This window comes from Pagrus major, chromosome 7 (assembly GCF_040436345.1).
Source record: "Pagrus major chromosome 7, Pma_NU_1.0".
NCBI lineage: Eukaryota > Metazoa > Chordata > Actinopteri > Spariformes > Sparidae > Pagrus > Pagrus major.
In genome coordinates, this window is record NC_133221.1 from 21,847,749 (window position 1) to 21,874,416 (window position 26,668).

Sequence of the window (26,668 nt, forward strand, 5' to 3'; positions counted from 1 at the left end):
TCTCGCTTTACAAAACTTAATCACTGTCGAGCACAAAGTCTTATTTCTGATACTAGAACCAGTATATCTGGAACCACTTCTCACAGCACGGTACGGTCAAAGATGTCCAGTGTAACGTCTCTTGCCCACTGGAATTCAGTGTAACTCAAGCTCAAACTCAAACTCAATATTTTGTAAACCAAAGGTTTTCATTAAAAATGACCATTTTCCATTTAGCTGAGGATGTAACCATGTTCCTAATGACATTTTGAACTCTTCTGTACTTGTACAAGGGCGAATCAAAACTGTTGCTTTGACTGACACATGTGGGTTTGGTTTACAGTATTAGATAACTCAAGATGGCTTAATTATGAGACGCACAGGTGAGAATGTTGGAGATGTCTAACTTCTTATTTTTTATGTTTAGAATAGATTTAAAATTCAGTGCTACAGTCTTCATATATCTTCATGGTGCTGCAATAAACGTTTTCTTGATCTTTCTGAAAGATGCTTTTTAATTTTTGCATAGCTAATATATTTGTAACTACAGTCATCTCCACGTAATGTCGATTATGTGACATTCTCTTATTATTTTATAAACTTGTTGTTGCTGTTTGAGATATTTACACTTTTTCTTCTTTTGCTTATGTTCTCCTGATGTGACAGGGAACAAAAGAGGTAAGACAAAAAAATTTTTATTTCATAAAGTGATCTTAACATTACATTGATCTTGTAAAATGATAAGAAAAAAAAAGTCTGTTTCAATTCAATCTGTTGTCAAGGTTTCCATCTAGTGGCCGTAAACTGTCACATTATGTCCCATGGCAATGAAGCCCATGTAGGGCGAAACGACTGCAACAAATCATAGCCCAGTGTTTTGACAGCTGTCGTAATAATAGGAAAAAGACTCGAGACACATTTGAGAATCCATCTAAGTACTAGCTGGATTACTAACCATTTATATTGCAACTATATGTGCTTGTGTATGTTATTTTATATCATATAAACTACTTTATTGTGAGATTTGATGATTGCTTTAAAATAAAACCTTCTTAAAGCTTCCTGTACATTTCTAACTTCCCTTATGTTTCTCGTCCTTTGTCCACCTTTTTTTCATGGATGCATTCAGAAAAGCTGAACAGCAGGCCAAACAGGCCAAGGAGATAGAGGAGAAGACGGAGCAGGAGCGACTACGGATCCTGGGCTACGACGAGACCAAGCTGGCTCCCTGGCAGCGACAGATCATCCTGAAGAAAGGGGACATAGCCAAACAGTGAACTTGGCCCGCTCCCCCTCCTTTGTCCCTCAGCACTCCCCACCCCAAGGCCTTCACTGAGCACCTCTCCCTCCCTGAACCTCCTCCCCGCACTGTACACTGGACAGTGGGGAAGACGGTGTCCCCTCTCCAGGACCATGCTGTGGTTGCTGCTGTCCACTCCAGCTTTGAGGCTCAACTTGGGTGAAACACAGCAGTGAAACACCTCCAATGAAAGTCTCATGGACACAAACTCTTTGTCTTTTAGTGCTAACGATAGCTGTGACATGCACTGATTTTCCTCGCTTAAGACATCTGCTATAAATGCATGTGTCCTTGACTAAATTAAGATTATCTGTAGTATCTGTATATTTGCCGCAAATCCTCATTTTCCTGTAAATCAATAGAAGCTATTTCACATAGACGATTTACTCAAACAAAGACATGTGATAGATGGAGTTAATGGGGAAAAGCCTGTCATCACATGTATATTTCCCCTTCATTAGCCACAGACACCATTATGTAATGAATGGAAAAGTAGCTCCGTAAGAGTTGTGTCATCTAGTGATGGCATGAACATACTCAACAAAGGCTTATTAAATCCTGAAGCAGCTAATGCATTCTGTATGTAGACGATATCTCATCTTTATCATGTTGTATACTTAGTCATGAGATTTTTGTATGGAGCTCATAGAAGCACTTTCTTAATGGCTTCATTTTACTGCCAGAGTTGTCATCCTAACACTGCTCAAACTAATCTGTTTCTTTAGATAAGCTTGTTGTCATTTCTCTGTGGATTTGGAATATTGATATCGGTATATATCCTATTTTAAATTATGTAAAGATTATCTAGCTGTGCAAATTGAATTTTATTAATTATCACTGGACGAAAGCTGCAATGTTCCAATTGAATTTTTCTATATGTGACCTAAATGTTACGCTGTGGTGATCATGAATGTGAAATGTTGTGTGCATGTGTAATGTTGTGATGTATTATTAAGCACATTTGACCCCAGAGGACCCAGGATTTTCAGTGAAAAAACAAAAGGAAAACATTCCAATCCTGCTAGGTTTCTATTTGAATATGGCCTGTTTAAAAAAGAAAACATGCACATGAGCAGAGCAGCATCTCACACCAGACATCTCATCGGCACACTGAATATTGCAAAAGTAGAGAAAAGTCATCAGTTTGTCCTGTGTCCTGTTCCGGCCTTTGTCCCACTTACCTGGAGGATAAAAATTTGATGAGCTGATCTTCTTACAGAATGCAGAGAGCTCTATGTACTGTTCTTTAGATAAAGCTATGTGTTTGTAATCCGCAGCCACTAGTGTGAAGAGTCCAGCTGTCTCTGGCTCAAACATCAGATTATAAATAAGATGAACAAGACTTCTGTAATCTACTGTATAAATCACTGTAGACGTTCAGGACGATCATATTTAAGCGACGGAACTGACACAAATGGCAGGCTGATTATTATACAGCTTATTTTATTCATAATTTCTCTGATCTAAACGATATCATCCAGTCCCAGGTTTTGAAGCAGTACTAGGATTCAAGCATGGTTTTATCAGTTTGGGGAATTTGTTGTTGTTGAATTTTTTTTGGTAGAACTGAGGAGACACATTGGAAATGTTAGCAGAGCGTTAATGTCCTCTGACATTCAAGAGTAACTAAACCTCACATCCATCTTTTTGACACATACGAATTCCCACATGATAAATATTCTCTGTTTACTACATTTATGCTGGATGTACATCTTTACAAATGTAGGGTATCGGTCCTGGTTGGGGAATTATTTTGGAAATATTCTAATTTACTGTCATCGGATGCCATATGATGTTGAAATTGAAAATGATGTAAACGTCATTGCCATTTGATTTTCTATATATATATTTCAACTCTGTATATAGTGACCCTATTTCAATTGTTTCCATATTGCATTATATTACATGTCTCAGCCTTGCTTGAATAGAATGATGGCTAATTCATGTATAATTGTATTTTCAGACTGTTAAAAATGAAGACAATAAATCTTTAATCACCAAACGATGTTCAGAGTCTGCTTGTGTTGCCTCCCACAGGAACACATGTACAATAAAATCCATTAGCATTATTAATTAATTATTAAATAATTAAAGCCACCTGAAGCTTATAATGTTCAGTTTTTGTTGATGTTGATTACTTTTTCTGTAATACTTTAGAATTTTTAATTATAAGAACAGTGCAAATTATTCCCAAAAAATACTTAACAATACAAAACACGAGCAAGAGAAAACAAGGGCGTGAAAGGAAATAAATAAATAATACTATTATTACTAATAAATACCCAATAAAAGAAAAATAAATCATACTTCTTACCTCATGACATGCTTGTCACTGAGATACCTCAACCATTGCACCTGGACGTAAGATGTTGATATCTGCGGCCTCCATTTGTGCTTTCGCATTGGAGTGATTTTTAAGCTTTGAGAAACTGACAAGTAATTTGTGCAAACCTGGTTTTAAATAACAATATCGGGAACATACTAAGTGTCAGAAACTTTACATCTGGGACATTTTTTAACATTTATCTGCTGGTCGCCACTTTCAAAGATTCCTTATAAATGTGTAAAACCAAAACCAACCATCTCTGAAAATTGTGACCTTCCTATGTGGGATTTGGCACTGCATGTACTGTATTACACTACCTACTACTACTAAATTATCAGGTGCAATATTTTTGAAAATCATGTGCAATATTAACTTTTATGACTTCTTAGTATCATGGTATATTATATATTATATTTCGTATTTTATTGTAGTTTACTTATTTAATTTGGTATTGTTATTCCATTACTTTTATTATTAGTCTAATATCTTCTTTGTATTTTATTGTGATGTCACTGTATTTTTGAGCATTCTCTGGCACAATATCTCATCTTATTCTCTACATGCAGTGTTAATACATCAGCGAGGAGGCTGTTGTGTCTCTTGTTGGTCAGCAGAGGGCGTCAAAGAGCTATTTGTTGCCAATCAGGTGGGACGATTGGGAGGAATCTTAAACATATATATAGGCCTATCAGAAAGAAAGAAATATAAATAGTTGAAAATCGTCAGAAAATCAAACTAATGAGGACATTTTTATTTCCCTGTTATAATAACAATTTGTAGAGGTGAAACTGAAACTGTGCCTTGTGTTTTAAATGTATTTGACTGAAAGCTGGCTGTGTTTTATGTGGCCGAGCCGGACTGTAAACTAGTCCAGCGTCTCAGAAAAAACACAGAAACGTGAAACCGCTTCGCTGTCAAAGTTTGCTCCGTAGCTGCAAGCCTTTGCCTGTTTTGATCCAAATTGGCACTTTTTCGACGATTGATTGACACTCACCTGTAGTGACGTAGGCAGCTTAATGGGCGCCCGCGAGCAGAGGAGGAGGAAGTGAGTGAGGAGAAGTGTGTGACAGAGTGGAGCGGAGGAGTACAGCTGCTGCACCTCTCAGCGCACCGGACAGCGGCTCTCCAGAGACTCCAGCCGACCGACCTGTGGTAACATTTGTTAAGAAGGCTGCTGTTTGTCAGGTCACCTCACACAGGTAAGACGGCTGCTGAAGTGCTCACAGTGTCCGTGTTTGGTGAACTGCGTGTCACCCCGCTGTTGTGAACCATGGGAATGTGAGGCAGACATTTTTGCTCCCACCCTAATCCGTCTTTCAGGCAGCGACTGAACACAGAAAAAAAACAAGCTAATTGTTTACTTTGCTGTAGGTGTAATTACAGTCTAAACCTGCTGTTAGCCCTAATGTCTCACTGTCTGTGATGAATGTCACAGTGGTATGTTTGTAAGAGTTAGGCCTGCATAATAACTTGATTTTGTGTGTGTGTGTGTGTGTGTGTGTGTGTGTGCACTTGACATAATACTTTTTGCACAAGGCAGGTTAGGAGTAATTATCAGGAGAAAAGAAGTGTGGATTTGTCTTCTAGTTTCTGTGGTGCAGAGATTTGCTCGAGCAGATTTCTTTTGTGTGTGTGTGTGTGTGTGTGTGTGTGTGTGTGTGTGTGTGTGTGTGTGTGTGTGTGTGTGTGTGTGTGTGTGGACAAGTGCAGTGTAGGAGTGAGCGGTGAGTCACGGGTTGAGTCCCTGTGTATAAGTTTGACATAACTGACTGCTCTGTCCGACTGACCGAGTGTGTGAGTGGGGAATTGGATCACGAGTGAGGCTCCCCTCTTTGATGGGAAGAGATCTGGGAGCCCCACTGTAGGTCACCAGAAGTATTTGAGGGTCTTCCAGACAAGAGACACTCATATTACCCCTGCTGTGTTTACCATATGTCCATTTAGGGTGCTGCTTTATACATGTTTAATTCCTGTAGTCTGGTTTTGCGTGTAAAGGCTGTCATTTCTTTCCTTCTTCCTCAGACTCCTCCGATGTTGTAGGTGTTGAAGATCTCAGTGGATTGGGCTGAGGACGCCATGTCCCACAGCCAGTCAGCCAGCTGCATGGGCGACCAGGCCCCTCTCATTCTGGAGAGCTGCTTCTCTACCGATCTCCATATATCTGAGCCAGGCGATGAATGCTGCCAGTCACAAAGCTCCCCAACTCCCCAATGTGAAACCCCCCAGGAGGATGAAGTAGACAGGATGGTGGTGCCTCAGCGGATGCGTCTGAGCACTGAGAGTCCTGCAGCACTGAAGACCGGCACCCACCAGCTCATCCCCAAGAGTTTAGCTGTGGCCAGTCGGTCTAGGCACCGCCACCACACCACCGTGGTGACCTTCCCAGTGGGACTGGAGAACTCCATCAGTGGGAATCGAATCCGTCACTCAACCCAGGGGCCGGATGTGTCCTGGGAAGATTATGACAGTGATGGAGACGGCTTTGCTTTAAGGAGGAACCGCAGGAACAAGTCATACAGAGCGGCTGTGACCAGCCTGGACATTGAAGCCATGTCAAAGGGACAAGCAGCTGGAGCCACGTTGAAACCTGTCAAAGAGGATAGAGCACCCAGTCCAAGTCCAGCTAGAAGCCCTGGACGCAAGGTAGGCCGAGGGGTTTGGGGTCAGAGTCCAATTACCGTAAGCTCATAGTTAATTGAATGGAATTTGTAGTTGCAGTAAGCTAAGGTTGCAGTTAATAGCTTCATAGGTCAAAGCCAGGTTGGCCAACAGCATTCTCCTTTAGTCACAGGGATGATGGCATTTTTCCACATGTGTTTCCTATCGTCCAGACTAGCCAAAGTGTTGAGGAAGTCCTCATAGGGGTTTTACCAGACTATTCTTTAAAATGCTACATTTAAAGATTGATAGAAAACAGCAGTCCCAGGAGATAATAATAATAATAATACATTTTATTTGTACAGCGCTTTTAAAAACTCTCAAAGACACTTTACAAGATACATGACAGTGTGAGTATTATTAAGGCTATCCACAGTGTTGAACTCAGGCTGCACTGCTGTCTCCCCTCTAGCGAACCCTGGGCAGAAAGAGGAACCAGAACCATCGTGGGTCCTTCAAAGATGGTATGTTCACAAATGTGTCACTCTGTCCACTTCTCTAAATTTGCCAACGGACTACAAATAGATGGGAAATAACTATGACATTCAATTAATGGAAGACTGGACTTGACATGTGGATGCAACAATATCCATGTCATTGCGTAGATCCCTTGAGGCAACAGGAGAGGACCGAACAGGAAATGATTCACCCTGAACGCTCCCAGCATGCTGAGTGTCAGATTATGAGTCCTGAATTTTAAACTTTTGATATCCTGTACCTCCAGACCCTGCCACTTATCTAGCTTTGAGTGTTTTTCAAAAGTAATTCTTCAGTTATGATAATGTGGACGGTTTGATTGATGAGTTGTTTGTCCACTTAAAGAGCTGATTTATCTCACTGCTGCAGCTGTTCAAAAACTGAAAAAAGGTGTTAAAATTAATTTTGGAACTCAAATCAACACTGACAGTTTTGTCATTTTGATGTATTCTCAAAGATCTGACGATCATCTTAGAAAAACGTTAATTTTCTTTCTTAATATCATAATCAGATTTCACCTACACATTTAACACTGTCAGAATCAGGCCTGTGTGACTAGGGTAACAACGGTTAGAGATTTTCACAGTACGATAACGGTCTCAGAAAATAGCACATTTCACAGCATGCAGTGTTATGTAATGGTAACAATTATTATTATGTGTTACAGTGACCCTTAAGGACATAATATTTTGGTCACAAAAGCCTAGCCTTTTTTCAGTAACACATGGTATTATAACCGCGCTGCAACCCTACCCGTGACCTTTCCTTTACTTAATGGTCTCTGTATGATTCCTAGTGATGAAACTCTCTAGTTAGAAACCAGCATTTAAATCTGACTCACTGTCAGTTTTATTCCAAACACATTCTCACCTCCTACGGTTTAATTCTCAAAGTGGCACGTTATCAAGTTTACAGATTCCGACTCTGCTTCAGCCTTTTATTTGTTACAGTTAACAGAATACCTACAATTACCTCATTTCAATACAGCTGACAGATTTATGGGTGAATAGGAACAGAATCCTTCATGCATAAGAAATATTTCAGTTCACTCTTTAAAGGTCACATATTTTGCTCATTTTCAGATTCATACTTTTATTTTGTTTGTCTACTAGAAAATGTTTACACACTTTAATGCTCAAAAACATTTCTCATACTGTCCATTGCAGCACCTCTATTCACCCTGTCTGAACGCTCTGTTTTAGCACCTTGACACTTGGCATTTTAGGAACGCGTGTGTGTGTTTGCTGCTTTTGTTGTCACGAAAAATGTTCTACATTTCAAAACCACAGCAGACTGAAGCTCTGAATTAACACTTGAGCAATGTTTGTTGATGCGATCCTCAGCCACACCGCGCCTCTACCAGGAGATCCGTGAGCGAGGGCTGCACTCTACCAACCAGGACGAGCTGCTGGATGACTTTGTGGTGGTGGAGCCTCCCGTGGAGGACCAGGGCATCGTAGTGAAGAGCTACCGACCTGCACAGCTCACCTGGAGCCAGCTGCCGCAGGTAAACCTCTTATTTGCACTGACATGTCAGCATTAAGGGAAACAGAATCACGTTCATTAATTCATTTTAGTCCTTAAACAGAGAACACTGCCACACTACCAATGTGTAACCAAAAAATGTTGTCTGATTCAAATATCTTTCCTTCTTGCTCTTAAACTTCAGCTGATTTTTGAATGTTCTTTAAAGGATGAAATATAAAAGCTTACAGTCTTACTCGTTTTTGTTGCTGCGTAAACTCCCACACTCCATGACCCTGCATAGAAATGCTGGCTAAGTTTGCTCTAAATGTCAGAACAACCACCGAGCCAGTCAGACAGACTGGAGACATTTTCATGTACCATTTTCAAACAAACAAAAAAAAAGATCTATTTCAGACATACAGCAGAATGTGGAGTGTAACATTAGTTTTTCTTTGTATCTCTTACAAAGGTGAAGGACACAGGTATCCTACAGGTGATCACACCTCAGGAGAGAAAGAGACAAGAGGTAAGTGTGTGTGTGTCTGCTGGTGTGTTACGCCTGCAGAGATGACTAGAAGAGATTGTCATTTACTTTATTTAGTTATTTATTTATTTATTTATTTATTTATAGACAATAGAATATGATGCTACCATAGGCTCTGTTGCATTTCAAGTCAGGGGCAATGACATTTCAGCCGAAAATGTTTAGTTTAAGAAACCTGCGCTTCTCAGCAAATCCAAAAGGTATTTTTTATTTTGTGATTAAAACAAGTGCAGCAATGTTTCTGTTCATATCATAGTTGCATAGGGAAACAGCCAAAAACAGCCATAGCATGTAATTACAATACAGACTGTTAGTGGAATAATAAAACAACAGGAGCTGTAATCATAAATAGTATTTATTATAGATGTACTCCAGATTTAGTGTTGTACCTCAATAAAATTGTGACGGACTAAAAAAAAGTCAAAATCAAGGACAGGTATCCTGACTTGTAGTGCCTACGATGGGTCAAGCCCCCAAAACACATAATCCTACATTTCCCAAAAATTAAACTCAAGAGCATCTTTCATTAGACCTCTCAAGCCTCGTTTCAAACCCCATACCTCCAGGCTTTCTGTTAAAAACAATTAAGACTCAAGCCAAAGCCAAGATAACGCTGATGACATCATCGTAGAGATTAATGGCCTCTTTAAAATCGACTGAGTCATTGATTTTCATCCCACATATGCACACAAGTTTGATATCATTCTCAGAGGTTTGTCAAAAGACAAAGTAGAAACAGATTGAGGAAATGTGGATATATCAACAAAACCACATTTACATTTCATTACAAATAAATCGTGGAAAGCAGTTGCACATCACTGACAGATCTTCACAGTGCAACACTATCTGAGGGTGTATGTTCCCTTTTTGTATTGTGTCTTCGCTAGCAGTCAGACAGCAGATGTTATGTCAATACCAAAGGTCCACCCTGTGTGCACTGCAGTCCCTGAATAAAGCCACACCCTGCCAGTGTGATCATTCTCTGTCCATCCCGAGCAGGTGCTTGTCTCGCTCTTTTGTACCTCCATTCACCTCATGGGTTTCATTTTAGTGCTCCAAGCATTTTGCTGAAGATTGGGGCCAACTTGAACTTAGATGAACTAAGAATACTGCAGTGAAAAAAGCTGCCCCACATTAGCTCAGACCGGCCAGAGCTTTACCAGGTCCACCAGGCAGACAATCATTAATTATTCTTTGATGACACGTCAGGAACATTAGTGTTGCACTGAGATTTTCAGGAAGTAGTGCTCATGGTTTAGCTCAGCTAATGCCCTTTGGCCCTGTCTGAGCCATTTCACCTGCACAGGAAGTAGGTGTGTGGAAGGTGTGTCATCACCACCTGATAGCTCACCTAAGATCCTGACCACAAACGGCAGAAAACTAGTTTGAACACTGCTTGTTTGTCTGCTACAGTAGTATGTGTTTGTGATTTCTCTGGATAATAAACTGTTGCCCAACCGCATGTAAAGAATATGTGATGATGTAGAGAGAGGTTTGTCATAGAGGAGAGCAAAGATGCAGAATTCTCCACCAACAGCAGCCTCAATAGACCAGAATGCATTGCAGCCACAGCATATGTTTGTAATTGTGTGTCTGTTGCACTTTCTTGCTTTTGAAGAACTTCATTCCTGCTTGACTTTGTTCGTCTGTGTATAAAATGCACAGCTTAATGCAGAACACAGACCATTCCTCTGGATGTTAAAAGGATTCTGGTAAATGTAAGAATATAGGAAATGACCTAATTACACAGGGGAGAAAGTAAATTAAAAACCTTCAAAGAGCTCTAACAGTAAGAGCATCACAGGGTGGGTTTTTCCCTTTGAGTGCATGTTCCAAATGTGAATCGCTCCGTCACATGCACACTTATTTGTGTTTGTGGTCTTTTGACAGGCCATTTTTGAGATCATCACATCAGAGCATTCGTACCTGCACAGCCTGGGCATCCTGGTGCGTCATTTCAAAAACAATGAAGCACTGAGGAAGACAATGACGACCACAGAGCACCATCACCTCTTCTCCAACATTTCTGTCATCCAGCAAGTCAGCAAACGGTGGGTACAGCACTCTTCTTACTTCGTCTTACTGGTTTGTGTGTATGTGTGTGAGGGTGATGGAAAAGTAGTTGTGGGGGAGGTTCACCACCCTGTTTAAAAGGATCTGATGATGTTATCAGTGTGTGAAGCAGTGCAATGGACTGATCTGCATACAGTATTGTCTGTTCTTTGCAGTTTAAACTGTACTGTGTGTCATACAGTTTGTGGTGTTACCACTGAGATGTGGTGTCAGTAGTGAAATGGGTTGATTTAAAGTTTCAGATAGAATATTTGCCCTTAGCATGTCTTTAGTATCCTGTAGGCTCCGCCGACATGTTAAAACACGCTAGCAAAACTGGTTTAGCTGCCTGTATGCTCTGAGTGGTATTCCTGGGCTTTCAGATGATAATGTGCTGGAGAGCAGCTTGTGTTGCTCTGTTCTTTGATAACTGGTTTCATTATTTTGAATGAGTATAAATACAGTTTCAGCAGCAAGAAAAGAAGTGTGCCAGGTAAAACAGGATCTGCATAGAAGGTGTCTCTGAAGCTGCTGTACTACAAATCTGACTTACATTATCTGTGTGGGTTTGTGTGTCCTGTAGTTGCCTCCTGGGTTGGGCTCTTTTTTTCAGGTTTCATTTTACTCCTTTTTGTTAAAAAGGCACTGAGCAAAGGTGGGGCTGAAAGTCATTTATAGTGTTGATAATGCTAATAATGGCTTTACAAAGCTTTGGCCAAAAGGATTCCCAGTCTGTGTGCTGCCCGAATTGTTCTGAAGTTTACTGGACACCTTCTGTTTTCAAATTACAGACTTAGAAATTATCTTCCAGTGACATAACAGTTATAAATCTTATTTAGATGTACTACAAGGAACTTTCAACTGGTTATGAAACCATCTCACTTTAATACTGATGCCCCTATATGACCTATATAAGGACAAATAGAACCATCAGCAGATACTGGCTACTTCTATATAGTTGATGTTGTTTGATGACTGTCACCTGCTCGGATCCCAACTCATCTAGGTAGAATGTAAAAAAAACTAGAACAAAGTTTCCTTTGTTTCACCATTGTTACATTACAGTTACTAACCTTACATAGCCACAAACAGATAAATGACCTCATTGCTATGCATCCTGCAAACAGCTGTGTTTAAAAAAGAATAGGAATATTAAAAATGTGTTGCATCTTTCTTCCACTTTCTTTTAAAACAAATGTACCCTAGCCAGATCAAGATCTGTATGATAGGAGGTGACGGTGCTCGTACCACCTTTGTCATCAGGGGCCGCCTGAATCAACACAAAATGAAAGTTCCTTGTAGCTGCTTTAACATTACAACAAACATTACTTAAGTTAAGTGACACCATCATGTAAATAGGCTCTAATGCATTATGTATATTTGACCAACTTGGCTTTTACAAAGTCAGATACAACCTCATAAGTCCAGAGTGTTAGTTTGCCATTACATGAAGTTTCTAGTTCACACTAGATAGTCATACCTATCTCAGAATGTTACTGACATAAAGACGATGATCTAAGTGTTGTTATCATATACCAATACCCTGTCATGTAAACTCACAGAATGTAACTCTCAATCAAAACAATGAAAGCATAAGACTTAGTTCGATGAGGTCTTGAAGTAGTGTGGGAGTTGTCATTTTAAAAAAATTGCCAATGAAAATCTATCTAACGTGACTCAAGCAGAAATGTTCATGGGCATTCGCTCACTTTTCATCACTTTCATCTGATGTTTCCGTGGAAGTTATAGCAACAGGCGTCCAAATGAAGCTTGCGTAAACTTGTGGATTTCTCTGGGTTTGAACATTGTTGGAAACATTTGGGGTATGTTGTAAGTACACAACTCATTAAAAAATATACAACAAAGGTCTAGTTATTTTAGAAATTTAAATGTGGATGTGTTACATATTATGTCTTTAAAACCTAGAAGTTATTATTCAGTCCAGCCAGAACACACTCTCATACAGCGGTGTGTATTCTGCTCAGGTAATCCATCTGTGGGAAAGGAAAGACACAGACCCTTTGTCTTTACTCACCTCCCTCTCTCTCCATTTTCAGGTTTTTTGAGGACCTTGAACGGCGTCACTCTGACAACCCAGTGATCCGGGACATTAGCGATATTGTTCAGAACCACGCCACCCACCACTTTGAGCCGTACATCGTGTACTGCTCCAACGAGACCTTCCAGCAGAGGACGCTGCAGAAGCTACTGTGAGTAGCAGCAGTGAAATCTCAAACGTTTCTGCAGTAACACAACAGGATGAGCTGAACTTCTTGTTCTTTCTTTGTCTGTTAGGACCAGCAACACTGCTTTTAAAGAAACTCTGAAGCAAATTGATGGGAGCAGTGATTGCGGAGGCCTGCCCATGATCTCTTTCCTCATCCTTCCCATGCAGCGAGTCACCAGACTGCCACTGCTGCTCGATGTCAGTTTAACCTTCACTCTATCACTGACACAAGAAATTAAACCTATTCACAGTAGCTTGTTGGAAGTCTAACACTGCATTAAACGTTGTTTTTAATTTATTGGAAATCTGAAAAATCATATTTCCACTTTTAACACATTATAGAGACACATTTTTTGGTGTGAAATGAGAAAAATATATGATATATATATACATACAACTTAAGCTTTACATATATGTGCATGCACACTAGAGTTAACAATAAGTTATTAGTTAGTCAGATTTGGCTTCATGACATATACAGCAGTGCACAAGGTTGTTTTACCTGTGTAAGTAAATAACTGGTACTCTGAAAGTTTCATACTATGTTCTCTTTACACAGACAATCTGCCAGAAAACTCCAGACAAGACAGCAGAGTACTTTGCTGCTGTTTGGGCGCTGCACGCCATCAGCAAGGTGAGAGCAGCCCAGCTGAATGCCTGAAAAGCCCTCTTGAGATACACATATGAGAGTGGACTATGAAGTTGATTTGTTTTTAAGGTCATGATTAGCATTCGGGAATTGATGGGAAGTGATTATTATTTCAACAGTTGGTCACTAGCTGCAATGACGGAGCTAGGCGGATGGAGAGAACAGAGCAGATGTACACCATCCAGAAACAGATGGACTTTGGTAAAATCAAGGTAAGAGCCGACCATTTGTCTCTGCACAAACACCTTCAAGGAACATAATGGAACTTTGGACTGATTGCCCTCATTTAGTAATGATGCAGATTCAGTACACGATGAACATCTTAACCCAGTTTGCTAACCTGAGCTAATAACTTTTGTGTCCTGGCAGCCATTTCCGTTGGTGTCATCATCGCGGTGGCTGAGGAAGCGCGGTGAGCTGGCTATCTGCAGTGAAGAGCTCAGCATCTGGAGGGCTTTTAGCCACAGGAGCTACTACCTGTTTCTCTTCAATGACGTACTGATCGTCACCAAGAAGAAGAGGTCAGTCCGACTATAACGCAGAGTTAATTTTGAGTCTAAATAATATTTTGTAGAAAACATTAGGTGGAAGACTTAACTGACAGATGTTCTTGCTCATTCATGAGCAGATTTTCTCCAGTATGTCAGTATAATCACAGTTATTAAGATTTGATCTAATAGGATCACTGGAGCTACATTCAGCCTCCTGTAATATCCTGTTGTAGAGTTATCTTACATTAGACACAAAGAAACCAGAGCAGGAAGCTAATGTTTTTAACCACAGGTCATAATGCATCACAAATCACTCTTTAGATTGCAAATGAATCTAGTTAGGCACTTACTAAAAAAACAGTTTTTGAAGCATTTCATTAACTTTTGGGGCTTTTGCTGATGACTCCTGTGGACACTGAGTAGGTCCAGCCGCTGGCAGGCAGGCGACATGAGAAACAGAGAGGAAGGGGACAGAGAAAGGAGAGTAGTATGGATGTGGTGCGTGCATACTTGAAATTCTTCAATCTTGCATTCAGCATGTCAGCTCGACAGGCTACAGCTTTCTGTTTTGAATTAGGGAGAAACCAAACAATGTCAGCTCAGAGGAACGAGTTGTCCACAACACTGGAGTCATTTTCAGGAATGTAAAGTCCACATGGTCACCCAGTCTTCAGGTGATAATATCTTGGAAATGCTATTAACAGATAGGCAAGGAATGTGGTTTCAGTGTGTGTGTGTGTGTGTTTGTGTGTTGTAATAGTATATACACGGTCAAATTGTACCTTTTTTCAGTGAGGAGAGCTTTGTGGTGATGGACTATGCCACTCTGGAGAATGTGGAGGTGGAGGTCGTGGAGGATCCAGAAGACCGGACGTCTCCGCCTGCCAAGAACAGTCACTATCTTTCCTTCAGGCTGCTGATGAGCAGGAACAGTGAGGGCAGAGCGGAGCAGATCTCTCTGGTGGCTGAGTCCAGGTACTGCTGCTCTCAGCTCCCATCAGCCATCAGCTGTACATAATAAGCACAGTTATAGTCCCTCAAGTGGGAAATGATATGTGAGAGGACTAGTTTAAAGTATTACAAGGTGACATTAGGTACAATTGCATCTGGAGGGAGGGACATCTAGATTATTTCTCTCATTCTCGTTCAAACATTAATACAACTACAGTCTTGCCTCCACTAAATACTAAGGGCAATGTTTAATCTGGCTTTGAGAAGAACTTGGTCAGTGTGATTCATTCAGAATTATAATCACTTTTATGACCTGTAAGGTTTTTCTATAGTAGTGTAATCAGCTGTGTAGCTGATTTCTGTGTCTACTGTTCCTCCCTGCAATATTATAAACTGATTCACTGACAGAAAAGTACACAATATCTCAATATCTGGTTAATTCAACATGTTTTTGTTGAAGCACAGCAATGCTAGTAAAGCTCTGCTAACTAAAAACACATTGCATTTCCTTTGCTTGTAATGTGAATGATTTTTTGTTTTTGTTTTTTTCTCACTTTATTTAATCCAAAAGTTCAAACAGGCATCTGTAGAACATGACTTCAGTTCATTACAATTTAACTGCTGACATTACTGATGCAAATAGTGATAAAAAGCAATAGTTTAAATAGAAAAAATAAAGTAGTAAATGGCCAATGTGTTTTTTACTGCATCAAAATGCTTCCATGCTTCCCACTGGAAACCAATTCTGATGTTTTGGCTCCCTCTACTGAAAGAAGTGTTAATGACAGCCTGAAATGCTGCCATGCATTTAGTACTTTAAAAAAAAAAAAACAGTTTTTGTGTTGTCCCATGTAGACTACAACAGGATACACTGGGTTGGGAACCATTGTAATGTAGTTGTTCTGTTTCTGTTTCCAAGGGTGGACCGGGCACGTTGGATAGTCGCTCTTTCAGAGCACAAGCAGACAGGCGTCTCCACTCCTACAGCTGGTAAGTCAGCATGCTTTATTTACCAAGGGAGTCGTTCTTTGAAATACACTTTGAGTCAACTCTTGGTACCAGACCAGACATGTAATCTTTAAAAGTGGCAGCTAATGACAAATGTGTTCTCTTACCTTTTCATGTGTAAATGGTTCATTTGTCATGGAAGGCAGTGTGGTGTGCACAGAACAGATGGTTCGCAGTCATTTTCCATTTCAAATGACCCTGCGACTATTTAAAATGCTGAATCTTATTTAAATACATGATGGCAGCATAGGTTCTCCTTTCTTTTCCAGATTTTAAAACTATTTACCAACATGTTCTTGATTTATGTGAACCCTGACATGTGCCTTGGATATGCAGTACAAATTTGAAAACAAGACGGATGTGGGACAGTCATCGAGATTCCTTTGTAATTGGCCATAGTGACTGTAGTATTTTGGATAATGACACAAAATGTTATTTAAAGGGTAATTGTACCAGTTTTACACATTTGTGGGCTTTACACACTGCATCGTCTTAGCCCAGGTATAACTTGGCCCATTTTCTACACAAATGTTTACCCCAGGGTTAATCTAAGCCCAGGGCTAATACGATTTAGACTGCACTACTACAAGCCCTAGGTTGACTGTTGTTCGGACAGGTGACTAATGTTTACATTCGAAAATGTTTTGTGATTACTGAATTTAGTTTAGCCCTGTTTCACATTGCCACCTTTTCGCCTGTGTTTAGTTGATTTTCAGGAAATCACCCCACAGACTCAGGGCTAACCCTGCTCTGCAGCAGGGCCAGCAAGCCTGAGGCTAAAGTCGGGATTTGCTCGCTTTGGAATGTGCCAGTGTGAAAGCTTTCTTAGCCCAGGGACAACCACTCCCTTAACCTGGGGCAGTGTGAACTAAAGTGTGTTTACAGGTCCTGGGAAGTACAGTTGCATATGTGAAAAGTAGTATAAAGTCTTTTGTGGCTCCAAAGGAAGCTGCATGGAATCTGATAAATTTACTTCAGTGATGTCACTCAGTGGCTAAGTTGCATTTTGTGTAATGAAAGGCAGTCCACTGGTCTAGCACTGAACTCCTGTAACACTATTGGACTCATGGACGGTTTAAAACAATTAATCAAAATTGATACAGCAGAACCAGAGATATCACTGTTTTAATTCCTTGTGTTCTGATATGGAATAAAAACCTGGTGCCTACATTACCCACAATCCAATTTAGCCACCAAGTGACATCATTCAAGGTAATTACATGCAGCTTCTTCTGGAGCCACCAAGTCTTAATACTACTTTTTCACATATCCAGTAGTTCTTCCCAAGACCTATAAACACACTTTGATTTAGTAAAATTTGTGGGTTTTTTTACCCTTTTAATTAAAGCAGTGATCTTGTTCTTACAAATACACACCCTTGGGTTGCTCTCTATTAATGATACATTTAAAACAGAACCATCACAGGGGGCAGCTCTCACATGGGCCGTTTGTGTAATGGGTATTCTTTTAGGAGTGTATCTGTTTGTTCTTTGATATTGTGAAAGGGTGTGCCCTTCAGGAGAATGATACTTTCCAGGAAGCAATGTGCCATCGATATTCAGCAGCATAGCACAGAACTTTTTTTCAAGTACAGACAACAGACTTAAGTCGTCACAGCAGGTGAACAAGATGAACGGCACACAAAGTGGTCTAAAACACAAGCATCAAAAATACTATACCTGCCTTAAAAACTGTGGTTTTATGTTTATGGTGGGAATGTGTTTCAGGTCAACCACAGTATGAGGCCACCAAAGCCTACATGCCAAAGGAGCTAGATGAGTTGGGGCTGCAGCAGGCTGAGCTTGTGATCGTTTTGCAGACAGAGGAAGGTGAGGCCCTGTGTGTGTGAGTGCGAGCTTAATTCACAGACGCATACTAGAGTAGTTAAAAGGTAACATCAAATGTCTCTCTTCTTAGCCTGGTGCTTTGGTGAGAGAATGAGAGATGGAGAAAAAGGCTGGTTTCCTGCCAGCTGTGCCACAGAGATCACCAACCCAACTGCCATGGAGAACAACGTGCAGCGCATGAAGCGCCTGCGCAAAGAGACTAACGTTTGAGTGGCTATACTCATGGTGGACAAGATAGCAGGAACATCTTCCAGTAGATTGGTCATGCTCAAATTGTTCAGTTTGTGTTGAGACTGCATTGCTGATGAATGATACCAGGCACAGGAAAATTGTAAGTGGTCCTTAAGTGCATTGGCACCCCACTGACAGACGTTAACCAGGATATGAAAAGCCTCAGAAATGGGCCATAAATGCCATCTTGGTGCCCCAGCTGTCAGACTGTCCAAACAATTTTAAAAAACGTGAAAGAATCTTAAGATGTATTTGTAGCAGAGATATTGTATATTAAGGTGTTTTGTCATCCTTTTAGGTGCAGCCAATAATGAATGGACATTTGCAATAGCAGAATTAAATTGCAAACGGTGGGAATTGTACTTCACTTGTACAGCAAAACCCCAGTTTCCTTGTTGCCGTGAATGTAAATTTAAACCTTCTTACTAAAGCAAATGGACCTTGCATGTAGCCTAGGATTTAATTTAAACTCTAGGTGCTTCGAAACTCAATTATATTGTCTACATACATTATAAAAGAGAAGCTGCATGAAAAAAACATTTAAGTATATTACCTACACATTGCTTGCATCAGTCTTGGTGTCAAATATGCTGTGTAGGTTCTTTGTTATCCTTGTGTTATAGTGACCACAGAATTATCCAAGTTTTGGTAGAACTTGCTACTTTAAATGCAGTTTGTGACGTACTGTGCCATTGATGAATTTGGTTGATTAACACTTGACTGCATCATACAAGATTCAATTTGTCTAAATGTATATATGAAATGAATACTCCAACTTACACAATGTAAAGTTCCATGGTTTGTGTCACTGTTCAGGGGCCATATACAGTACTTGAAAAATAAAAAGCCAACACTTGACAGTTCTCCTGGTTTCTGGACTTTTATTTTAGCTTGCATTTTGTTAAAATGTTTAAATACATAAAAAGTTATTTAAAAATGTCAAACTGACCAGATATCAAATTCCATTTTTTTCTTTAAAAACCATTTGGTGTAAAAACTTAGGACAGATTTAGAAAAACATTTGCTGTTTCCCCAAAACTTTTTGTAGCTGTCACATAAAAATAATGGAAAAAAAACAGGTCTGCATAGATTCTGCAGGCAATCGGTGGTAATCTGGTCAAATGCATGGTGCAAGCTTGTGACGATCGTCAAGTCAAATCTTTATTGCTCAGATCTTGTTGATGTTTCTTCTTGTTGACAAAAAAACTGTAAGAAAAGAAATTGGCAAATTAGTCAACTGTTCATCTGTATGCTGCATTCAGTCATGTGACATGCAGCACCATGAGTTGCCTGAAAATGTGCATCATCACCAGATAGCAGAAAAAGAATCCAAAGCCCTAAGCTGCTGCTCATATGGAAAAGAGACAATGGCGAGAGGGCTCTATGGTGCCAGACAGTTTGCTTTATCAAATCCACTGCATGACCTCATGCTTTGAATCATCTACTACCGAGCCTAAAGAGTGCACATCACAAGCTAGACAGCCTTACAAAACAAAATTATCTAGACAGCCATTAAAATTTGATGCAGTCTCCTAGTATCTACTATCAACTCTGTCTGAATAAAGATATAGTCATGCAGATTAAAAGGTCCAGAGTGTAGGGATCTAGAAAGGTTCTACTGGCAGAAAGGGAATAAAAATCATTGATTTCATAAGAGTTTAATCACCTGAAACTGAGAATAGTTTTCTTTACCTTAGAATGAAACTTTTATATCTACAGAGTGAGCAGGTCCTCTTCCACTAGATATCTCTAAATCTTACACACTGGACCTTTAAGTTGTTGAAAAGGATCAAGGAGGACACAGATCAGCTGTCGTGAGGTTACAGACTCACCCGGACGATGGTAAAAGATGGTAGGTGCCGGTGGGCAGGTTCATTCCTACTCAGCCCCACCCTGCTGGGCCTCGGGAGCGGACGTTTTCTCTGCAGATGGGTCACCTCCTGTCTTGGCCTCCTTGGTTTCCTGGCCGGGTTTGCCACCAGTCTGTGGGCGTCTGCGGCGATAGTTGAAGTTACGGCGGGAACGCCTTTGGCGCGGCTGTTGGTTCGGACCACCTTCGCCGCCCTGATTCTCTTTGTCCTCCTCACCGTCCCGCACCGGTCTGGGACGGGGTGGACCCCTGGAGTGACCAAACATAAGGCAAGGGGCTGTAAGCATGAAGTACACAATAACTTAGAAGTGGTGATTTCATGCAAATGAATACAGCAGCCGCTGAGATCAGATGCAGTTTTAAAGTCGCTTTTTTAGGATGCATAGCTGCAATTTGAGGTCAGGCTGCAATAAAAGGAGAGCTTCTCTGGACCAAACAGGTGCCACTAATTTATTTAAATTAATTTTAAAGAGGTGAATTTCAGTTGGTGGACTCTGGACTGTCAACAGTCAGACAACACAGTGCTTCACTCTCCCATTGTTGCAGCCCTGCATCAAGGAAGCCAACATGCAAACCTTGGTCTGAACCTTGGTCGGAAGCCTCTGTAGTAGTTCTGCCTCGCTGGTCTGTTGCCCTGGTCTGGACCTCCCTGGTTCTCGTCACCCTCACCTCCCTGAAGGCAAACAGATCATCAACAGCTGGCAAACAGTTTTTTCCATGCCCACCATACAGGCAAACAAACTTTAGAACATTTTTTTAATGTGGTGCACAGTCCTCAGTTGTAATGATTCTGGCCAGCTTGCCGTTTACTGTTGAGGATGATTCAAGTGCAACATTGGGTAGCTCCAACATTAGGGGCCATTTTGAGTCAATTTGCAAGATATCGGCAAGACCCCCGATACACCAAGATTTATTCTTTAAAACCACGTGAGTGTAAGTAAGGAGAGGATTTGTAGTTGTGTATGACATCAACATATCTAGGGTCCCGACTTTGTCACGGGACTGCTGGGTGCCTGCTTCAGGATAGAAGCCCTGTGACGGCGTACCTCAGTCATCTCTCCGCGTGGTGCGTTGGTGTACGGGGGCCGGCGGCCGTAGCGTCTACGTACAAAGTATGGCGGGTAACGCCGTCTTCCAGGGTAAGCAGGCCTGCGCTGCGTTTGCTGCTCTCCTTCGGGGGCGCTCTCTCCCCCATCTCGGCTGCCTTTGTCACGACTGCCGCTGCCTGGCTCACCCTCTCCGTCACTCTGGTAGTTATCTGGATATTCTCCACCACGGGGAGGGCCCCTTCTCCGGGGATAGCGCCTGTAGCGGTTCCTGTCAGCGGCGTACTTACTTCCCTGGACTGCAACGCCTCCTGGGCCAGTGACATTTGCCGCCTCTGCCCCCTGTGAGCATTGACATTTTCAAAAGAAATTTAATAACCCATTTAACTATCAAGGAAACAAATTAACAGGTTGTATATTTTTGGTGGACAAAAATCTGAACTTTGTACTGAATTACTAACCAACACTGATCTTACCTTCTCTCCCTCAACTACATCAAACTCCACAGTTTCCCCATCTCCAACACTGCGAAGGTATTTTCTCGGGTTGTTCTTTTTGATGGCTGTCTAAAAACCACAAATAGTTCAGATGAGATTTTATGTTCACAATCATATGAAAAAGATAAATACACCAGTGAATACTACTACCTACAACTTACCTGGTGTACAAAAACGTCCTCTTTTGTGTCATTCCTAAACAAAAGAAGAAAATCACTTTCAGTTACTTGTCACCAGTATCTTGCTGAGCCATCGAATGCAACAATGTAGCTGTGGACAGACTGAAACTAAACCAGCAAGTGTGAGGATTAATTAAGTACTGAATGGAGCGACAGCATGACGACCAGCAGACAAATCGTCTGCTCAGCTTTGTAAGCAAATAGAAGCCATAATAGGATTGAGACTGTTCCTTCACACACACACAGATGATATCAGGGTCTTTAGGAAGCAGGGATGGGGGTAGGGTCCACTTACCTATTGATGAAACCATATCCATTCCTGACGTTGAACCATTTGACTGTACCCAGGACTTTTGTTGCTGCAAGTAGATGAAACAAAAGCAATTAATCAAGCTTAAGATATTCATTTCTTTTTCAGTGTTACACTGTCAAGAAAAAGTAGTGTAGAGTATGAGTGAAAAGCTTCCAACCAGCATCTCCCCGTTTCACAATACAGTAAAGTAATCACTCAACCACAGATGATGAAAAAACAACCACGGTCACAGATAATGTGGTATGTTATATTTAACTACCAACTGTCACTCTTTTTATAGATCCTGATGCTTAGGGGTGCCCTGCGTCAGCTGCGCTTGTTGAGGCATAAACCACGAGCTTTATGAGCCAGTAAAGGACACACTCGTCATGCAGAGCGTAAGATTCCCGACTATATATATATTATCATTATCAGAGTTGCTTTAGTATGGCATATCAGTGATGGGTGCACTGTCGAAATAGTACGCAGTGGTGGCTGACAACATTTCAAAGTTCAACTACTACAGACCCACTGCCCCATTTTAAGCCGCACTGCTCAGCACTTCAGTGTTCACACGTGGTATAGTCGCGCCCGGGTACGTTAGCAAGCAGCATATTCAATTGGCGTGTTAGCATAGTAGCTAACTGGGTCTCAACCATGTGGTTGGATTAAAGCCAGCAAGCGGAAACTGCCGTTGTACATGAAATTACATATCGTGACTAAACGCTAAACAACACCAAACACAACTATCTCCGTAATTATCGTAGTTTCCAACGCGCAAACAACTACACGGCGAAAGAACACGGTGGAATCATTCGGCGGACATTTTGAGTGGCCCCTTCAGCCATGTAAATAGCATTCGTTAGCTGGCTCGGCTAACGTAGCTTGGCTAGCCAATGACCTAGCCCCCCAGCTAAGCAGCTAGGCCGTAATGCTAGCCCTAAAAGTCGAACAAAATTCGACAACCGTCGACAGCTGTAATCTAGGGTATTTAGAGGCCAGCACTAATATGAACGTTTAGCTAACACGAGTTTGTGTATGCGTTTCGACCATTTTCGAGGGAAAAACTCCTGACAGGGATCCAGCCTCTGTGATTTGAACAAAGGGACGACGAGCAGCTAAAGGCTGCTCGCTTTCGACGACAGTTGTCGTACCCGGCTAAGTGGGCAGTGTAAAATAACTTCGTGTTCCGCAGTGATGTGGGATTGCTGTTGGAAGATTATAGCTAGTGTTCACGTCGTAACGCTTCGATGTCAGCTGATGATGTCCGTCTTCATACAACTGTATCAAAAGGTGGCACCGAGGCTGGTGGAGAGACGGCTCCCGGACCAACTTCAACGGCCGCGCATGTGACGGCCAGCCGGCAACATGGCACACTGTGTCGGCTGTTGGACGAAGGGAGGCCGATGAACAGGAGAGACTAACCGGATAATATTAATGGATTTATTAATAATATTCGTATATTCTCACAAAATTAATACAATTCGGAGACACGGTGAACAGTTTACTACTGATATTAAGCAAATTACCCAGTGGTGGAAGCGTTAGATAAGAAACGATAAAGACGATCTATCTTCAGTTTTAAATTTGTATTACTAGATAACGCCAAGAATAACGTTTTTCGCTAGTTGACATGAGATTATTTCACCTTTGTGAATTATCCTTATTCCATATTTAAAACACTTCTTCAATTACGGAAATCCTACACGTTATACTCAGTGGGCAGGAAGGAGATGGCTACTGTTAGCTAAATTAATACTAATAATTAGTCACCTGCTACATTAAAATACGATCTGCGCGTTAATACCAGATTATGAGCGCTGTAACTCAACGAGCGATCGGCTCGTTAAGGTGAGCAACCGTCGCTTTTGCGCATCGCCTGTACGGGGTCCCACACCACGTTAGCTATCTTAGCCAACTAGCTCATTTCCAGTAGTCTTACCGATGACCTTCTTATCCGCCGCGGAAGCTGCGGCTGCCGGGCTGGATGGTCTCTCCTCATCGGCAGCAGGCTGCGGCGGCTGTTGTTGTGTCTCGGCCTCGCTGCTCATGGTTACTACTGGTTGGTAATGGCTTCTGCCGGCGGTGGCTCTCTGCTATGTTTCCCGGTGCTAGATGGTAACCTGGGCCGGCGGTGGTGGGGGCTACTGCCTTCGGGCTCTCAGCTTTCCTCTTTCCGCTCCCGTTGCCGATCGAACTGGGCAGAATGAGAAACTGTGCCGGGGAATGTTCCTGGTCGTGGTCCCGCCCAGCTAGCCTTCCAATTGGCTGGATTCTGTAACGAAAAGCAATACGCGCTTCTATTGGCTGAGACAATTGTCTATTTTGTTTGATGGAAGAGTTTGCTAACAATGATTGGCTAGAGGATAATGTACCTGTCCATTCTCACCGCCCCACAGTGATGTCAAAGCCAGACAAGTGAGACAGATAACCGTGACACTTTTGGAACAGTGTCTGCTTGGTTTTCAGATGGAGTTACAAAATGTAATACCAGCAAAACATGCTGCCCCTGAATTCCTCTCATGTCAACATTTGTGCCATTAAAATGTCTTAAAAGACAACCTGACTTTGAGATTATCTTTATTTCATGCTTTAATGTTAGGGCACAGCAGGTTTTCACCTCAGTTGACTTCTTCTGCTGAACAGCTGCCACTGAGAGACCCACTGACAGTTGTCCATTGAGAATTAAAATATGAAAAGGTTGTTTGGCACTCCTGACGAAATATTAAATGCCTATAATCATTGCACACTGTCCCCATGTGCCCCATGTGCACTGAGCGCATCCCTGTGGAAATGTATTGAGGGGTAACTGACCTAAATTACGGAAAGGATTAGGAAAACCTTAGTATTTTATTCATGGAACATAATGTAAATGTTATATTTATCATTTTCACTGCATTGTCACAGTTGCAGGGGAAGTACCAGCCGAATATACAAGATACCTCGGAAGATTTGGAATAGAGCTCATTTTGGTGTGCAGCAGGACATCATGTTCCCACCAGCCTATAGACAGCTTATCAATGGCAGCAGCTAAACACCGAGAATAACTGGATTCACAATTCAATATCACAGGGTCCTGGATGTAGCCCTGCTATTATAGCTGAATTGTCACATTATTTTGTAACAGATTAGACCCATCATGACTTCTGAATAAAGGTTATTTCCGGACACATTGCACCAATGATGAAGAATACCAATAATGATCTTTCACAATTTAAACACCAAGAAGCCAGATTACGATTAAAATGTGATATCATTTTGTAAAAGATGAGCGCCACTCATTAGTTGCCTGTTTTGTATGAAGGTCATTTCAGGTCACACTACACCCATGATAAACAATAACTATAATGTTATTTCACAGTTTAAACACCAAGCATGGTATTCATTCATGTCCTGATATTATTCAGGATTCACAGGGTGGAATGTTAAATGTAAATTGTTTGTTGGAAGATTACACTTGTTACATTTTATGGGTGCACAAAAGCTGAAATAGTGACAGTGAATCCTGATATAATGACATACAATTTTCTTCTCCTCTGGTATCGCCCTGCACAATAAACACGTTAAATGCAGTCATGTGTGAATTCAGAAACTCCACTTCCACTCGCACAGAGCAGACAAACCCAGACTGAGTGTGAGACAACCCCACCACAGCCCCCCACCTATTGTGATGTTAATGCCTCACTGGCACTGTTTATGAGCACTGGCTGATGTGTGAAGAGCTCGCTGTTAATGGCCGAGCCCCGTTCTCCCACACAAAGATGGGCTTTAGCATTGACCCCAGAAAGCCTCCCCACGAAGAGACCCCCCTCCTCTATTAAAAAAAAAAAAAAAAACCTTCTTCCTGCCTCTATAAGAACAGTCTCTCCATCTGAAAGGATTCTTTTGTGCCAAGGGAACGAGGTCCAAGGCAGAAGAGGAACAGCGTGGATGGGGGAGGGGGTCTGGCGGCTTAGATTTGTATGGATGGCCGGGATAAGAAGAGGTAGCCATAAGTTCAGCAGAGGATTGCTTGGCGCTGGAGAGTGTGCCTTGGAGGACTCTCGTGCCTTTCACTGTAAAGTGTTTTCCTTCTTTGCTCCATGGCGGTGAGGTTGTAACTGATTATTACCTGCTATTATTTCTAAGCAAAACTGTACATCTTTGCACAATTCCTCACTGATAAAAATCAATCTTGTGTTTTTTCTAACAGTGCATGTTACACTTTGTACACAATGTTCTTACCGTATTAAACAGAGCTGAATTCAGAGCAGTGTGTGACTACCACAACTGGTTCCTTAAATACACATTAAATTAATGAAAAAAAAAAGGAAAATGGAATCAAAGCAAATTAAAAATCACTTGTAGTTGGTCTTACTCTTCATGGCAACTGCTAATATTGTAATAAATGCATATATTTTGTGGAACTACTCAACAGCAATTACAGTTCCTCTCACTGCTGTGAGCTTACTGTCACAACTAATTACACATGTATATTTTAAGTAGTCTAGACCAGGCCTGCCCAAAGTCGGGCTCGCAGACAAAGTTGGCGTGCCATAAGGTTCAATTTGGCCCGCCAGACGCTTCTAGTGAAAAAT

General features: G+C 41.4%; 3 protein-coding genes across 6 annotated transcripts in view; 2 read left to right on the plus strand and 1 right to left on the minus strand.

Moving 5' to 3' along the window:
- espn (espin) overlaps positions 1–1,774 on the plus strand; it is a 40,209-nt gene extending 38,435 nt beyond the window's left edge. Inside the window, exons 13-14 of the mRNA XM_073470605.1 lie at positions 646–657; positions 1,109–1,774. Of these exons, the coding sequence (XP_073326706.1) occupies positions 646–657; positions 1,109–1,256 (160 nt within the window). The 3' untranslated portion in view covers positions 1,257–1,774. The remainder of the gene's footprint in view (positions 1–645; positions 658–1,108) is intronic.
- Positions 1,775–4,700: 2,926 nt separating this feature from the next.
- On the plus strand, positions 4,701–19,070 carry arhgef16 (Rho guanine nucleotide exchange factor (GEF) 16). The gene is made up of 15 exons (XM_073470331.1): positions 4,701–4,804; positions 5,628–6,248; positions 6,676–6,727; positions 8,084–8,247; positions 8,677–8,733; positions 10,642–10,802; positions 12,861–13,013; positions 13,099–13,228; positions 13,590–13,664; positions 13,799–13,891; positions 14,049–14,200; positions 14,963–15,145; positions 16,041–16,111; positions 17,857–17,958; positions 18,047–19,070. The coding sequence occupies exons 2-15, from the start codon at positions 5,682–5,684 to the stop codon at positions 18,184–18,186; spliced, it is 2,100 nt and encodes a 699-aa protein (XP_073326432.1). The 5' UTR covers positions 4,701–4,804; positions 5,628–5,681; the 3' UTR covers positions 18,187–19,070.
- Positions 19,069–24,291, minus strand: ybx1 (Y box binding protein 1). Of its 4 annotated transcripts, none has more exons than XM_073470333.1 (8): positions 24,034–24,291; positions 22,095–22,158; positions 21,782–21,815; positions 21,600–21,689; positions 21,124–21,465; positions 20,665–20,750; positions 20,040–20,326; positions 19,069–19,413 (listed from the first exon to the last, which is right to left on the minus strand). In XM_073470333.1, exons 1-7 carry the CDS (start codon positions 24,140–24,142, stop codon positions 20,086–20,088), a joined length of 966 nt encoding a protein of 321 aa, XP_073326434.1. In that variant the 5' UTR covers positions 24,143–24,291; the 3' UTR covers positions 19,069–19,413; positions 20,040–20,085. The 4 variants fall into 4 exon arrangements, with proteins under 4 accessions (XP_073326434.1, XP_073326433.1, XP_073326436.1 ...); XM_073470332.1 differs by having other exon boundaries at positions 20,653–20,750; positions 24,034–24,290; XM_073470335.1 differs by having other exon boundaries at positions 21,187–21,465; positions 24,034–24,289.
- Between the last annotated feature and the right edge of the window lie 2,377 nt (positions 24,292–26,668).